Below are 15,105 nucleotides of genomic sequence, written 5' to 3' on the forward strand. Positions count from 1 at the left end.
TCTGATGCATAATATTTTTTAGATAGCTACAGTATTACGGGTAGTAAGTTGTATTGATCCTCAGAAACTTTGGCTATAAGCTACATATAATAACTGTGTGAGCAATTCAAGTTTACACTTGCATATATGAAATTAATGAAAAAAGCAAGCTTTCTTTGAAGTACATAGAATGAAGCTCTGTATGTCTACTTTAAGTCAAATGAATGTTGCGACTGTTTTATGACATTATTTGGCTGTTCTGTTTAAGTATCTTACAAACTCCTCTGGTAGGCACCAGTACTTGAATATTGTCCAGGCCTACTACTTATGTCCCTACATGTGCCACTACTTCAAACTGTTCTTGTAAATGTATTTTAGAAAAGAAGACGTATGCACAATTTGTCTCATTGTCACTGCAGTGAACTACATATAACTACCAATAATATTTGCTATTATGTGTAGAATTATTTTTTTGGTTGAATGACATACACCATCATACATATGTGAATGTCTCTGGGAAAACTGGTCTTATTTAAAAGTATTCTTTTCTGTGGTTTTAGTTATCTGGCATTAAACTTTATTTCCCTGCAAGTCAAGGCTACCTCTCCTCCATTACTATTTTCCCTAATCGCAGCCATTGATTTTTAAGTATTTAGTGTGTTGTAGCTCACCAATGGTTGAAGCTGCATATGCCAAAAATTTACACACACTTTACACTAATTTCTTACCTTCCAGATCATCCACTGTATAAATACGTTTGTTACAGGAAGACAGTAAATTTGTGTATGTATTTCGCCTCGCACTACGGCATCCTTTCCTAAATATGTATATCTTTTAGTATATATTTCGAATACCATGATATCTGTAGTATATTATGTTAATACAACATCTCGTCTCCCGCTTGGAAGCAGTAACAGCAATTTCTACTGTTTTTATACCATTATTAGTACTGGTAAGTAATTCCTTGTGATTAGCACGCTCAAGGAGTATGCACATGTGTTGCAGCCTGCAATCTTCTTGAAAATTGGTCCAACATTCCATAGCAGCTGTTGCTAGGCAACAAAATTTAAACCTGACGTAGTTACATGCTTTTGGTGGTTGCTTAGCAACCGTTGTTATGGTGTCAAAATCATTTTTAGAATTAATAGTGGTTGTCTATCAATGGTTGCTAGGCAACTATGTTGTTGCTAGGTAACAGGTATTGGTTACTATGGTACCACTAGTTGTCAAGTCGGACATGCCTAACTGGTAAAACAACTAAACACTATCAAAAAATTTTTAGCCAATCATGCATATATCAAATGTACAAGTGATACACAAATTCTATTGGCTAGTTTGCTGTAGTATATCAAAAATATACCACAAGCTGCTATTGGAGTTTTTGTACAGGACACGATATTGATGTTGTATTAATATATATATACTATATGCTATTAGACGAACACGTTTCAAAGTATACTGGCCACAAATGGAGATGAAAGCTATGCTGTATACTTGTTTGCCGATGGAATGATGCAGTGGGCAGATAGTAATGGCACACCTGCACGAGTTGGAATGACTTGTGCTGACATGAAACTAACTCATCCAGCATCAGGATCACAAGACATTGTCAATGTTGATGAAGATAGTAATGCTGGAGAAGATGGAAAATATGTTTATTGTCTTACAGACCTTTCAGAGCCAATACGTGAGTACATTACTTTGCTGTCATAACTGTATGTGACGGTCTCTTCAATCGACCACATAGTTTGCACCAACTTTTTTATATTTCAGTGAAACTATACAAAAAGTTAACTACATACAGTATGCACACTCCTGCACTATGCTCACCAGTGTAGACTATTTGTGATGAAAGCTTTGCAGTGGAGCTTAAACATAGCTACGTATATACAGTAATAAGTGCACTGTAAAATTATTGATAATTTTTGCAGTTTGCTTTGAAACCACGGAAAATGCAATTTTTTTCCCATTCACAGTACTCCCTTTTTAAAAATTTCATTCTAGATGATTTTAAGACCCATAGCACTTTCACAACCTCATACAATTCAGCTGAGATAAGGAGACTACATCGGTAAGCCTTAACCACAAAACTCTTCCCAGCAAAACGTTTCCCATTTATGGTAGATGACAAGTTACTGAATTTTTGAAAAAAGTACCAGGTTTTAGTCATTTGATTGGTAATGTGTCATGTGGAAGGTAGAGCTTTAACTCTACACCTTACATGATCTTCTTCCATTTTGTAATGTATACCCACCCCGCTACCCCCTTCCACAATAAGGTGTTGCTTTGCCTACACTTTTAAGCTTTATATAATATATCTCTGTATTCATTTAGAGTGCTCTAGTGGTGGTGTGTTGTATGACATTGGAGAACAATTTCAACCAAACTGTAATTCAAGATGTACTTGTAATTTTGAAGGAAATTTTGATTGTGAAACAGTTCCCTGTCCAATTGATGGACCCAAATGTACAGCAAGTGGAGATCCACATTACACTACTTGGGATGGTCGTAAATATAACTATATGGGGGATTGTGAATATTATGTAGCCACTCTATGTGATAGCGATGATTTTCTGGTATCTACTGTAAATGACCGTACATGTGGAAGTAATCCTGGGGTAACTTGTGTTGATCAAGTGAGGGTAGTAATTCCTAGTGGTAACCCCAGTGAAGTATTGCTAGCACGCACATCTACTGATTTTCAACCATCCATAACAATTAATGGAGTATTGCAGCCGAATATAGGTGATATGGTTGTACTATTTACACCAGAGCTTGAGGTTGTACGTGCTGGTGGTAAGGCTTATGTGACTATTAAAACATATGGTGTTAGGGTGCACTATGATGGAAGGTACACTTCTACTTTTCAAGTTTCAACATCATTGAGAGGAATGATTTGTGGACAGTGTGGTACCTACAATGGCAATCAAAATGATGACTTCACATTACCAGATGGAAGTATGACTACTTCAGCAGATGTTTTTGGTGACAGTTGGGAGGTTCCTCGTTCATGTGTTAAGAAAAGAGATGCGGATGGTTTTACTGGTTGTGATAATAGTGCTGACACTATAACAGAGGCACAACAGAGATGTAGTGCACTGACAATGGACAGTTTTGCTGCATGTAATGCAGTTGTGGATCCTACAAATTTCATTGCTGATTGTGAATTTGACTACTGTTGCTGTGCTGTTGATATACGTGATGAATGTTATTGTAGTTCTTTGAGTAATTATGCTCTCGCTTGTACTGCAGCTGGAGTACAAGTATCAGGCTGGAGGGATGATTTTGGTTGCCGTAAGTTGTAGAGTTTATCTGTCCGTACATTGGGTATACAGTATGTCATTAACATCTAGAAATAACTCAAACACTTGTGTATATAGGATATCATCAAAGCTAGGGTGAAATGTTGTGAAATCTAAGATGGTAACGATGTAAATGACTCCATTTTAATGTTGACCAAAACTGATGTTAACTTCATTGCAGCAATCTCTAGGCTACCACCTTTAATTTTCACAACTTTTCACCTTGAGGTATATTGAAGGCTCTGCACTTTTATCAGCTAAGCTATTTTAAATGTGCCACTGCTTTTTATGGATACTTGATGAAGAAACCTTTTAGTAAGACGACTGTCCTGTTAGAGGTTCTCAGTAGATCACTTAGTATTTTGTATGTTTTAATGAACTGATCCTGTATGTTTACCCTTTCACTTCAAAAAGGCTTTCATGGATGTCTCAAGCTTCCAGATAACTATATTAACTATATATATCACAGAAGTGTCACAGCCACGAAGCATTTGGGGAAAATATCCCTCATCCATTTTAAAATTACAGCTCTTAAAGTGCTACTCACATAGTGTGCTATATATAATACAGTCCATATATAGAGAAGCTGTGTTCATGCTAGCTTCACTGCTTTAGTATGGCAGGTTTAGAGGGAGTGTAGATGAATTCTCTTTACAGTCCTCTCAGGTAAAGTACAGTAAGAGTTATAGAGATATTCTAACAGAGCAGTCAATAGCTCTAATAGTACAGTCAGAGCAATTTTGGGCCATTATTGCATTGCCACTTGTACATAAACTTAATTACGAAGATATCATTCAACTACCATACTACTAACACTACGTATGGCTAGGGAACATTACCTGCTTGATATTTACCTGCTTGATGTTTACCTGCATCTTAGCCTATGCTATATTTGTGCCTCTCTCTTTGACAGCTCCTGAGATTCAGCTATGACATCTTACAATAAGTTTTATTTATTACTCTTTGTTTTTTGATTGTTGTATAACACTGATCCTATAGGATAGGTTTCATGCAGCATTTTCTGCAACAAAATGTGATGCATATAAACTTATTGCTGTTACATCTACTGTATGTGTTGCAACTTTGTATATAATGTGCTTAACAGTTTACGTTTGTTTTATGTATTAGCTGCTGATTGTCCAGAGGGTATGGTATACCAGGAGTGTGGTCCAATATGTCCTCAAACATGTGATAACAAAGATGAATCATGTGATGGCGGTTGTGCTGCAGGTTGTTTCTGCCCTTATACACAATATCTACTTGATGGAGTATGTGTGGATGAGGAAGTGTGTACAGGTAATGATGGATCAATTTGCTGTGTACTTTACTACTGTGATTTTGAGCAGTGACCTAAAGATTACCTACATGTTATACTCACTATTCCCAAGATCATGTCACTACCCAGTTTACCAATAATTTTTTTAATTACTGTATTCTACACCACTATTTCCATTGGTGTTCCATTTTAAAGTAGCATTTTTATTAGATGTTTGTTTCATTCCATAACATACTTGCTCTTTGTAGCTTTATGTGTAAGTACTTAAAGTGGTCTGTTGCTCTATGGCTAGATTTTGACTACTCTATTAGAGAGATCTCAAACTGTGTGCAATAGTAGCTAAATTATTCCTTCACTTCTGAAACTTTATAAGTACCAGAAAATCCCAAAACTGCATGTGATGTACGTAGCATAATTGCAACATCCATAAGGAACTTAGCTACTCTACTGTAATAATAGGAAAGTTTATAATTCTAGGGATGAAACGATCGTGAATATTTAGCATTTGAGTACTCTCTAGCATTAACGATTGAGTAAATTAATATTACATGTGGTGTAGTGCTAGCTATAGTATCTTTGTATCTCATTGTTACTTTCATCTTCAATCAATGGCCATGGGTTTGTTCTACACTGGAAGAATTGATTTGTGGTTCAAATTGCCCCATGGCTTCACTCTGTGCTTCATCAACTTCGTTCAGATAAACACATGTGTGCTGATTCAGCTCCATAATTTTGGGACACACCTTCTTGAGTAAGCGTCATGCCCCACAGAAGAGTAGACCGAATCAAGTTGTTCAGTGAAATCAGGTTGAATCACACATAATTTGTTAGTTAATTTTAGAGGCACCAATTTGTACATTGCTTGCACATTCATATAAAATAGAAGCCCTTTCAAAATTTATATAGCAATTGGCTATAAAAGATAGAAACAACAAGTGGAAGGATATTTTGCAATGTAGTAGTAACTATTACACTAAAAGTGAAGCAACTAACTAGGGACATCATCACTTGACAAGCATATTTAATCCCTACCTTTGGCTATATATACTGCTGGTTTATATACTGAAATTTATTGCTAAGTTTTGGCTATATATACTGCTGGTTTATATACTGAAATTTACTGCTAAGTAGGAATTAAATTTGCATTTAAAGTGATGACCTTACTAGTTTCTTCACAACAAGTAAAAGGAAAATTTTAAAGAAATAAAAAGTGTTTTTTTGTCTAAACGTGTACCCCAACAATCTATTACTGAACTAGTGAAGTGGTCATTACACTGCATTTTCAGCTATACTGTATGTATGTTCAGGCCATTACATAGTGTTACAAGCACAAAACACTACGAGAAGGACCTCTGCAATCAACCCAGTCACAATGGAAGACTTAGTCCAGTAGGGAAGGCACCGCATAGTGCTACCATGAATCGACACCTTGCACTGTCAGCAAAGATACGTGGGATGCAAAAGAGGACACAGGTAAGTCCATGAAGTATGTATTGTACGTACTGCGGTATTCCAAAAGGCACGCGTCAGGCTGAAATGTGTCAAACAGTGAAAATATGTAGCCTGTATAGCCTTAGCTGTTATTAAGCTACCACTGCTTGCATCATTCAGGCATGCAGTTAGTCAGTCAGGCAGTCAGTGAGTAAGTAGAAGTGAATATAATTAAGTTTGTAGCAACCTATTGGAAGCGCTTCAAGTCATACTGATGGCATGTTTGGGCTTGGTTTTATACCTGTCAAAGGTACATATTGTGAAGCTGGTTTCTGGTCAATATTTTTTTGTGAGAAGGTGCAAACCTCCATGATCCCTAATACAGGACTACCATAATGTACTAGATTACAAAGTTCCTAATTTTCCTTTCATTTTTATTATTAGTCTGACGTATCGCATCTCACTAGAAGTACAAAGCTACAGAGAGTCAAATCTTGACATCAAATAGTGTTGAATGCAGGAAAATGCTAGACCAGTGATGGCTTGGATCATTTCTTGTAACTTGCAGTCTAGGCATGTACCATACACTGTGACAACTAAAATCCATAGAATACCAAATCACACAAAACTTACTGTATGTATGTATGTACACACTTTCTGTAACAACTTTAAACAGACTGTAGGACCAGGTGTCCTACAGATCTTCAGCACTTGTGCTGTAAAGCCTTAATAAATAAAAAATAAACTTGTAGTGCAAACAGTTTCAACAGAAAAAACAGGTAGAATAATGACATCATGGTAGCCAAAAGGGAAAATCACACCTCATAAAACATTAGCATTGTTAATTAGTAATGTTATCATACATTACTGTAGTAATATTATCATACATTACTGTAGTAATATTAGCATATTGATGGCAACAGTGTTATAATTTTCATTATAGAGTGTGACCTGAATGGTACAAAGGTTCAAGAAGGTACTGAGATACAACCTAACTGCTCTAGCCGTTGTGTATGTACTAAGCGAGAATTTCAGTGTGAAACACAAACTTGTTTGGTTGATGGAACAACTTGTATAGCTGCAGGAGATCCTTACTACCAAACATTTGATTTCAATTACTATGAGTTTCAAGGAGATTGTGAATATGTAGTTTCTACCCCATGTGACAGTGACGAGTTTAGCATTTCTGTTAGATATTCATCTAAAAATGCCTATATCTCATCTGCAGATCAAGTGACAGTTTCTGTTCCAGGAGATGGAGTAACTGCAGTATTGGGAAGGGGTGGTGGTGGAACAATTACAGTCAATGGTGTTCTAGAGTCTGATGTTAGTGTCGGTGTCATTTATCAGTCAGATAAAGTGCAAGTACTGAGAGTTGGTGGACATCCACAAGTTGTACTTCTTGAGCAACAGATTACCATATTTTATGATGGCATAAATCGTGTTGCCATTTCTACCTCTACCATGTGGCAAGACAAACTGTGTGGACTATGTGGTAACTACAATGGTGATCCAACAGATGACTTCATGGATCAAGGTGGTAATCCACTTGCCACAGCAGATGAGTTTGCTAGTAGCTGGACTACAGGGGACACAACCACTTGCAGCAAACTCGAAGAAGCACCAATTTGTGTAGGACACATAAGGGAAGAGGCCACCAAGAGATGTAGTTTTCTGAATGGTGAATTTTTTCAACCATGCCATGCAGCAGTTGATCCCCAATCATTTGAAGATTACTGTGTGCTTGATTTCTGTAACTGTGTTGATGATGACAAAAATGTATGTTTCTGTTCAAGCCTGTCTACGTATGCATCAGCTTGTTCTTATGCTGGAGTGCAACTTGATGACTGGAGATCTTATTATGGATGTTGTAAGTTTAAGTTTTGCTGTAACAGTAGCAGCTAATACAGTACCTGTGAAGGCATTGTAGAATAATACTTATTATGGTTTTGGCACTAAAATGTATGCAAATGTATGAAACACAAAATGGAATTAGCTTGTACTGTATCACATGCATCAATTGTGTGTCTTGATTTTTAGCTGATGGATGTCCAGCTGACATGACATTCCAGCAATGTGGTTCATTGTGTCCTCAGTCATGTGATAGTACTGATGCAACTTGTCATAGTGGATGTGCTGAGGGATGCTTTTGTCCTGATGGACAAATTGTCAACCAAGACAGGGAATGTGGTGACTTTATGCCTTGTCCAGGTGAGTAATTTGTAATTGAAGATGAATTCAACTGTAAATCATGAAATTTTTGCACCAACAAATCTTCACAAAGGGTTTAAAGTGTTTTGTTGGAGCAAAAGTTCACCAACTGCCCATTTTCAGCTGAAAATATTAAATGCAAAATTCAAGTGTTGAAATTGTATTTAAAAAGCTATATGGATAAAATGAACCAAACACTGTCAGTCTCACATTTGCCTGTAAAATATCTAAAGCTGACTAATAAAAATTTTACTGTTAAGCGTTTTCTTGAGACAGAAATAATTTTGTACCTTTAAAAGATTTACATACTGTATACTAGAACATAGTATAATAAATAGAGTTGAAGCAATAAATCTCCTACACTAATAGTAGCTATCAATGGCCATTCATCAGGTTTGTCCATATGTTCAAAAGTCTTCACAATGTGTATACTGTCAAAACATTGCTTTGAAATACTAATCAACCCAACCTAGGTCAGTGTCCAGTACTTACTGATCCTGATAATGGAATGGTGGACTGTTCACTGGGAGATGATGGAGTACCAACTGAAGGAGACACTTGTACTTACCAGTGTGATGATGGTTATGAGTTGTCTGGTGATATGATGAGGGAATGTCAGAGTGATGGAACATGGACTGGTAGTGATCCTACTTGTGATCTAGGTGAGAATTACAGGTAGCTGATCAAATTAATCTACATACGGTACCGTTTAAATGCAATGTCATCTTGCGAGAGTGTGAGCAATTTAAAAACCTCACTGTGGCACCTGTTTCACGCATGAGTATTCATCCCATACAAAACAGGATGAATACTTGTGAGTGAAACAGGTACCAAATTGCAAGTTTTTAAATCTCTACCTCTGGAGAGACAATGTTGAAGTTGAGCGATACTTTAACATGATACTGTATTTGACATTATACTAATGTGTATTATAGTAATTCAAATATGTATGACTATCACCTTAGTATGCTTACTGTATTTCAGTGGTACAATGTCCCACACTCACTGCTCCTGATAATGGAATGATTTCTTGTACTGGTAATGAGGTTGGAGACACTTGTACCATCTCATGTGATGATGGTTATGAATTGGGTGGTAATGAAACTAGGACCTGTCAGGGTGATGGTACTTGGAGTGGAACTGATGCTACTTGTTCAGCAGGTATACAAATAACCCTGGATAAAATATTTATAATTCTTAAGTTCATTATATCCACATACGTCTGTCTCTATGCCATATCAAGATTAACTTTCATTGATTTTCTCCAATATAAAACATCGGTTATACACTAATCTCTCATATTTACTTGTGTATTTCCTAATTATAATCTATTTACTTTGTGATTGTTGGTACTGTATGAATAAAGTTGTGGTTTTATCTTTCACTAGTTCAATGTCCCACACTCACTGCTCCTGATAATGGAATGATTTCTTGTACTGGTAATGAGGTTGGAGACACTTGTACTGTCTCATGTGATGATGGTTATGAATTGGGTGGTAGTGAAACTAGAACCTGTCAGGGTGATGGTACTTGGAGTGGAACTGATGCTACTTGTTCAGCAGGTATACAAATAACCCTGGATAAAATATTTATAATTCTTAAGTTCATTATATCCACATACGTCTGTCTCTATGCCATATCAAGATTAACTTTCATTGATTTTCTCCAATATAAAACATCGGTTATACACTAATCTCTCATATTTACTTGTGTATTTCCTAATTATAATCTATTTACTTTGTGATTGTTGGTACTGTATGAATAAAGTTGTGGTTTTATCTTTCACTAGTTCAATGTCCCACACTCACTGCTCCTGATAATGGAATGATTTCTTGTACTGGTAATGAGGTTGGAGACACTTGTACTGTCTCATGTGATGATGGTTATGAATTGGGTGGTAGTGAAACTAGGACCTGTCAGGGTGATGGCACTTGGAGTGGAACTGATGCTACATGCTCAACAGGTATCATACAGTACAATAGTACAGTATAGTAGGGATAATGGAGGGTTTGGGCTTTTCTGGCCAAAAATATCACCCAATAACCAGCTTCACAATACCATCTTGGCATAATGGCAGTGGTATAACCAAGCCCAAAAGTGCTTTCGGTACAACCGCAATAGATTGTTAATTTTTAAAATTTTTTTATTCAATGGAATTTTCTACTGCCTGCCTGCCCTGCCTGCCTTAAGACTAGCGTAACTAGATAACTGCTACAGCTATGAGCTTGATTTTTTTTCACTGTTCGACATCACTTTGTCTCAAGATGTGCCTTTTGGCATATCACAGTACGTACAATGCACACATCCTCTTTTGTGTCCCATTTATTTTTGCTGACTGCCAAAGGTGTCGATTCGCAGTATCGCAATTGCTTCCCTATGGGAATCGTTTCTATTTTCCCACATAACAGGATTGGTTGCAGAGGTGCTTCTCCTACTGCTCTTCACTTGTAGCGCTGTGTGAAATGGGCTGAACATAACTGCAAACAAAGTGTAATGGGCACTTTAATATTTGAGTCAGTAATTGATAGTTGGGGCACATGAATCATCCATATTTTTTTGTGATGACTGGACTGACTGCAGAGTCGTTTCTCATAACTGTTCTTCATTTGTAGTGCTGTGTAACAGGCTGAACATAGCTGAAAGCAAAGCATAACAGCTACTTCATTTTCAAGTCAGTAATTGATATTTGGGGCGGGTATTCAGTTGAAAACATTACCTCTGGCACCATCCTTTCTTTTGATGTGGTATGCGTGGGTTAACCAGTCATAATAATGTTACAAAAAAGTAACAAACAGGTACGTATAAGATTGAATTAGGGATTAAATGTACACTAGTATATCTGCAGGTGTATAGGCAACCTATTTTGTTTCACTACTTGTTTCTATGATCCTTAATCGAAGTTATAAAATTCTTAATGTTTACTTGTATTTGTAAAAATAACCCTGGATACTATATTTATAAGTTTTTACTTTATTGTATCCATCGTAGATACATGTGCTACAGTACCTCTATCAGTATGCTACAAAAGTCCATCAAGAATCCCATCTGTATGTTTAAATTCATTGATTTTCTCCAATGTCAAATCTAATGGGTTGTATGTAACTGTACTAAATTCTCATACGTAGCTACTCAAGCTGACATTATAATTTCACATTAAAGATTTCAAATACACATTTTTTTTGTTATCCAAATGTACGAAGCAGAAAAGGTGTTGATAAATTTGTCAGATGTTTTATATTTAATTATGGATAAAATGTATACACATTATTTATGCCTGCATGAGGTCTTTCACAGTATCCACTTCCCATATGTATACACTGAAGACAAGTAAATTGATAGAGCAGCGTGACATACCTACTCTATAGAATTACAATTTTTAATCAGCTTTCTTTGTGATTAGTAGACATAGGCGATTCTAAGGGGGGGCCAGGGGGGGCCTTGCCCCCCCCCCCCCCTGTTAAAAAATAACTTTTAAAAAGTCTTGGGGAAAAGTTGCTGTATAGATTGGCATTGTTATTTTTAGCATTTTTCATGTTTTTAGAACAAATTTTAGGCTGTTTTCAAGCCTTTAAATTGCAAAAATCCGGCACCCCCAGACCCCCCTGAAAATTCTACTTCATACTATAGCCAAACAACAATAGTTATGCTGTTCCCTACTTGGCCCCCGCTGTAGGTCAGGTCTAGAATCACCACTGTTAGTAGATACTGTGTGAATAAAGTTGTGTTTTTATCTTTCACTAGTACAATGTCCCACACTCACTGCTCCTGATAATGGAATGATTTCTTGTACTGGTAATGAGGTTGGAGACACTTGTACCATCTCATGTGATGATGGTTATGAATTGGGTGGTAATGAAACTAGGACCTGTCAGGGTGATGGTACTTGGAGTGGAACTGATGCTACTTGTTCAGCAGGTATACAAATAACCCTGGATAAAATATTTATAATTCTTAAGTTCATTATATCCACATACGTCTGTCTCTATGCCATATCAAGATTAACTTTCATTGATTTTCTCCAATATAAAACATCGGTTATACACTAATCTCTCATATTTACTTGTGTATTTCCTAATTATAATCTATTTACTTTGTGATTGTTGGTACTGTATGAATAAAGTTGTGGTTTTATCTTTCACTAGTTCAATGTCCCACACTCACTGCTCCTGATAATGGAATGATTTCTTGTACTGGTAATGAGGTTGGAGACACTTGTACCATCTCATGTGATGATGGCTATGAATTGGGTGGTAGTGAAACTAGAACCTGTCAGGGTGATGGTACTTGGAGTGGAACTGATGCTACTTGTTCAGCAGGTATAAAATGACCCCGGTTATGTCTTAAGTTTATTATATCTGTATAATTACACGTGTTACTTCTATTTCAATTCCACATCAAGATTACCGTGTTTATATTTCAATGTATATACCACTTTTACACTTCAAAGGGAACAGAAGGTGTCCAAGATCAGATGTCATTACAGTTCAGGGAATGCATTAATGAGAAACAGAGCCTCCTAGAATTGATGTATATATGATATACTACCTCTATTTCTCATTAATACAGCACACCCATGCTCAAAGCTCCCATGTCGTTATGCCCCAGTAACACCTTTCCAATGTTGTTATTTTTATTCATGATCAAAATTTACATGGCCAACCTGCAGTTTCCCATGCACTAATACTCATGTGATAAGTATGTACTACTTGAATTTGGCCATGAAAACCACTTAGACAGAAAGCGTTTGTTATCCTTGCTATTCTATGCTATTATAGAACTTTGCATGGGCAAGATCAAAGGAAAAAGTGCACTCTCAGCCAGCCAACAGTGCTTCATCGACCACAAAGAGTGCTTTATTCACTGAATAAAGCACTCTTTGTGGTGCAATGAAGCACTCTTTGTGGGCAATAAAGCACAGTTTCCCATGTGCTCTAGTGCAGGCTAATAGCCTATAGGGCTCACGCCAGGTATGACTAATCGCCCAAGCTGGTGAAGGCTGATAACCTTGCCGCGCTGAGTGATCAAGCACCCCAGGCAATACGAGTTCTACCACTGAATTGCTTTTATAGACATACCTAAGTGCTTCGATGATGGGTGGGAGAAGGTAACATTGCTGTTACGTTTGTTAATGTAAATGGACAAGTCCTGGAGATATCACGGAAATGTTTCATCATGTGACTCACAAAAAATCAACTGTGGATTGCGAGCAAAACCTGCCAAAATACGCGATAAACGTCTACAATGCCAAACTATGGTGAACTACGTATGGGTTACTTGTTAAACTAATTTGTATGCATTCAGGCTGCTAATAGTTCGTGCAATGCGTGTTAATTACAAGTCCTAGTGTATGGTGAAGCTACATGACTAGAAAGTTCCATAAATCATTTAAAGCATAGCCTTGCTCGTGCTATGTGAAAAATAAAGCACTCGGCGCTTAGCTTCAATGCTAATAAAGCACTCTGCTTCGCCTCGTGCTTTATTAGCATCTCGGCCATGCGCCTCGTTCTTTATTTTTCATATAGCACTCGTGGCTATGCTTTAACATATACTTAATGGACTTAACCAATCAATAAACAGCCTAAATTCCAGTCAATGTACTACATCTACTAGTAAAGTACGCATTGGAACAATAGCATATAACCCCTCACATGCTGCTTCTTTGCTAGTCAAGACAACATCAAGAATAGAATCATCAATGACACTGCTTGTTTCTATATCGATGTCATTAAAAATAACTTGTTAACGTGTACTATACCACTAGGATTCACCATGGATTTCAAACCGTGTTATGAAAGACACACTTTGCAAGTACTACTGATTCTCACATTGATAATGATGCCACTTTTGCACCCCACACTTGAAACAGAAATCAACCCTATAGATTTTAAAATATAATTTCAGGCCAGTAATGTATGAGCCACAATTTGTTTTGTAAAAATGCATACATACATTGTTTGATAATTAGACACACAATAGTCATTTAAGGGCTCTACAGTACTTAACAGTACAGCAACCAGCTCCCAACCAACTGTTAATCCTTCGGTTCTGTTCTTGATCTCTTGGCGGTTTCTAGCTAGAAGCTTTGTAGGGAAACCATGGTGGCATACTTGAGAACTCCAGTAGTGATGATTAGGTTCCGTATGCTTCTCAGCAGTTGGTTAGATAGTAGTACACTGTTTTGAACTACGTTCTCACCGATCTTTAGCTTCATTGCAGCCACCACGTCATCCGCTTAGGTTATGCCAGTTTAACTCCCAAGCTCGACACTAGCCGTACAGCATTTTTCTGTGGAAGTTTCAGTGACTGCTGGCCTTGATCTTGTTTCCTTTATTGTTTGGTGACTAACACTGAAGTAGAAATTAACAATAGACTGTCATGGGCTTTCAAAGTGACAAAAAGAATACGCCATTGATGTTGCAGGATGAACGCACTTCTAAAAGTAGCCCCAAACCTACAGTAGAGAAGTAACGTGAGGTGTTAACCTTTGTCCAGTACTTTATCAGTACAATTACAACCTTTAACAAACATAACACTCTTTGTGTACCATGCCACTTCTTTGTACCACGAAAATTTACCGGTTTTATTAGTATAACACCCGTCTGATAATTGAAGCATGCATTTCCGGTAACTGAGCTCATCCAATAAAATTTAATAGATGCTTAGGCTACACTAACTTCTCACACTTCAGTTAATCAATTATCCTAACGCACAAAATAGAAAACATTTATCAGGTATTTTGTGTGTGTATATGCATATATAATGTAGTTACTGAATTAGTAGCATGATAGTGTAGCTGTCCACAGGTGATGTTAGTTTGATTTTGCCTGATTTGGAGTGGTTTTGTACTGTACTGATATTCATAATAATATGCTCTCCACTGAATGGAGTATTTGCAACTTTGGATCA

General features: G+C 37.0%; 1 protein-coding gene across 1 annotated transcript in view; it reads left to right on the forward strand.

Moving 5' to 3' along the window:
• Positions 1-15,105, forward strand: part of LOC136246956 (uncharacterized) — a 46,085-nt gene that overhangs the window by 5,510 nt on the left and 25,470 nt on the right. The window contains exons 3-13 of the mRNA XM_066038556.1: positions 1,417-1,666; positions 2,314-3,273; positions 4,410-4,577; positions 6,932-7,858; positions 8,029-8,199; positions 8,673-8,861; positions 9,184-9,360; positions 9,588-9,761; positions 9,989-10,162; positions 11,941-12,114; positions 12,342-12,515. Coding sequence (XP_065894628.1) covers positions 1,417-1,666; positions 2,314-3,273; positions 4,410-4,577; positions 6,932-7,858; positions 8,029-8,199; positions 8,673-8,861; positions 9,184-9,360; positions 9,588-9,761; positions 9,989-10,162; positions 11,941-12,114; positions 12,342-12,515 — 3,538 coding nt within the window. The remainder of the gene's footprint in view (positions 1-1,416; positions 1,667-2,313; positions 3,274-4,409; positions 4,578-6,931; positions 7,859-8,028; positions 8,200-8,672; positions 8,862-9,183; positions 9,361-9,587; positions 9,762-9,988; positions 10,163-11,940; positions 12,115-12,341; positions 12,516-15,105) is intronic.

This window comes from Dysidea avara, chromosome 2 (assembly GCF_963678975.1).
Source record: "Dysidea avara chromosome 2, odDysAvar1.4, whole genome shotgun sequence".
NCBI lineage: Eukaryota > Metazoa > Porifera > Demospongiae > Dictyoceratida > Dysideidae > Dysidea > Dysidea avara.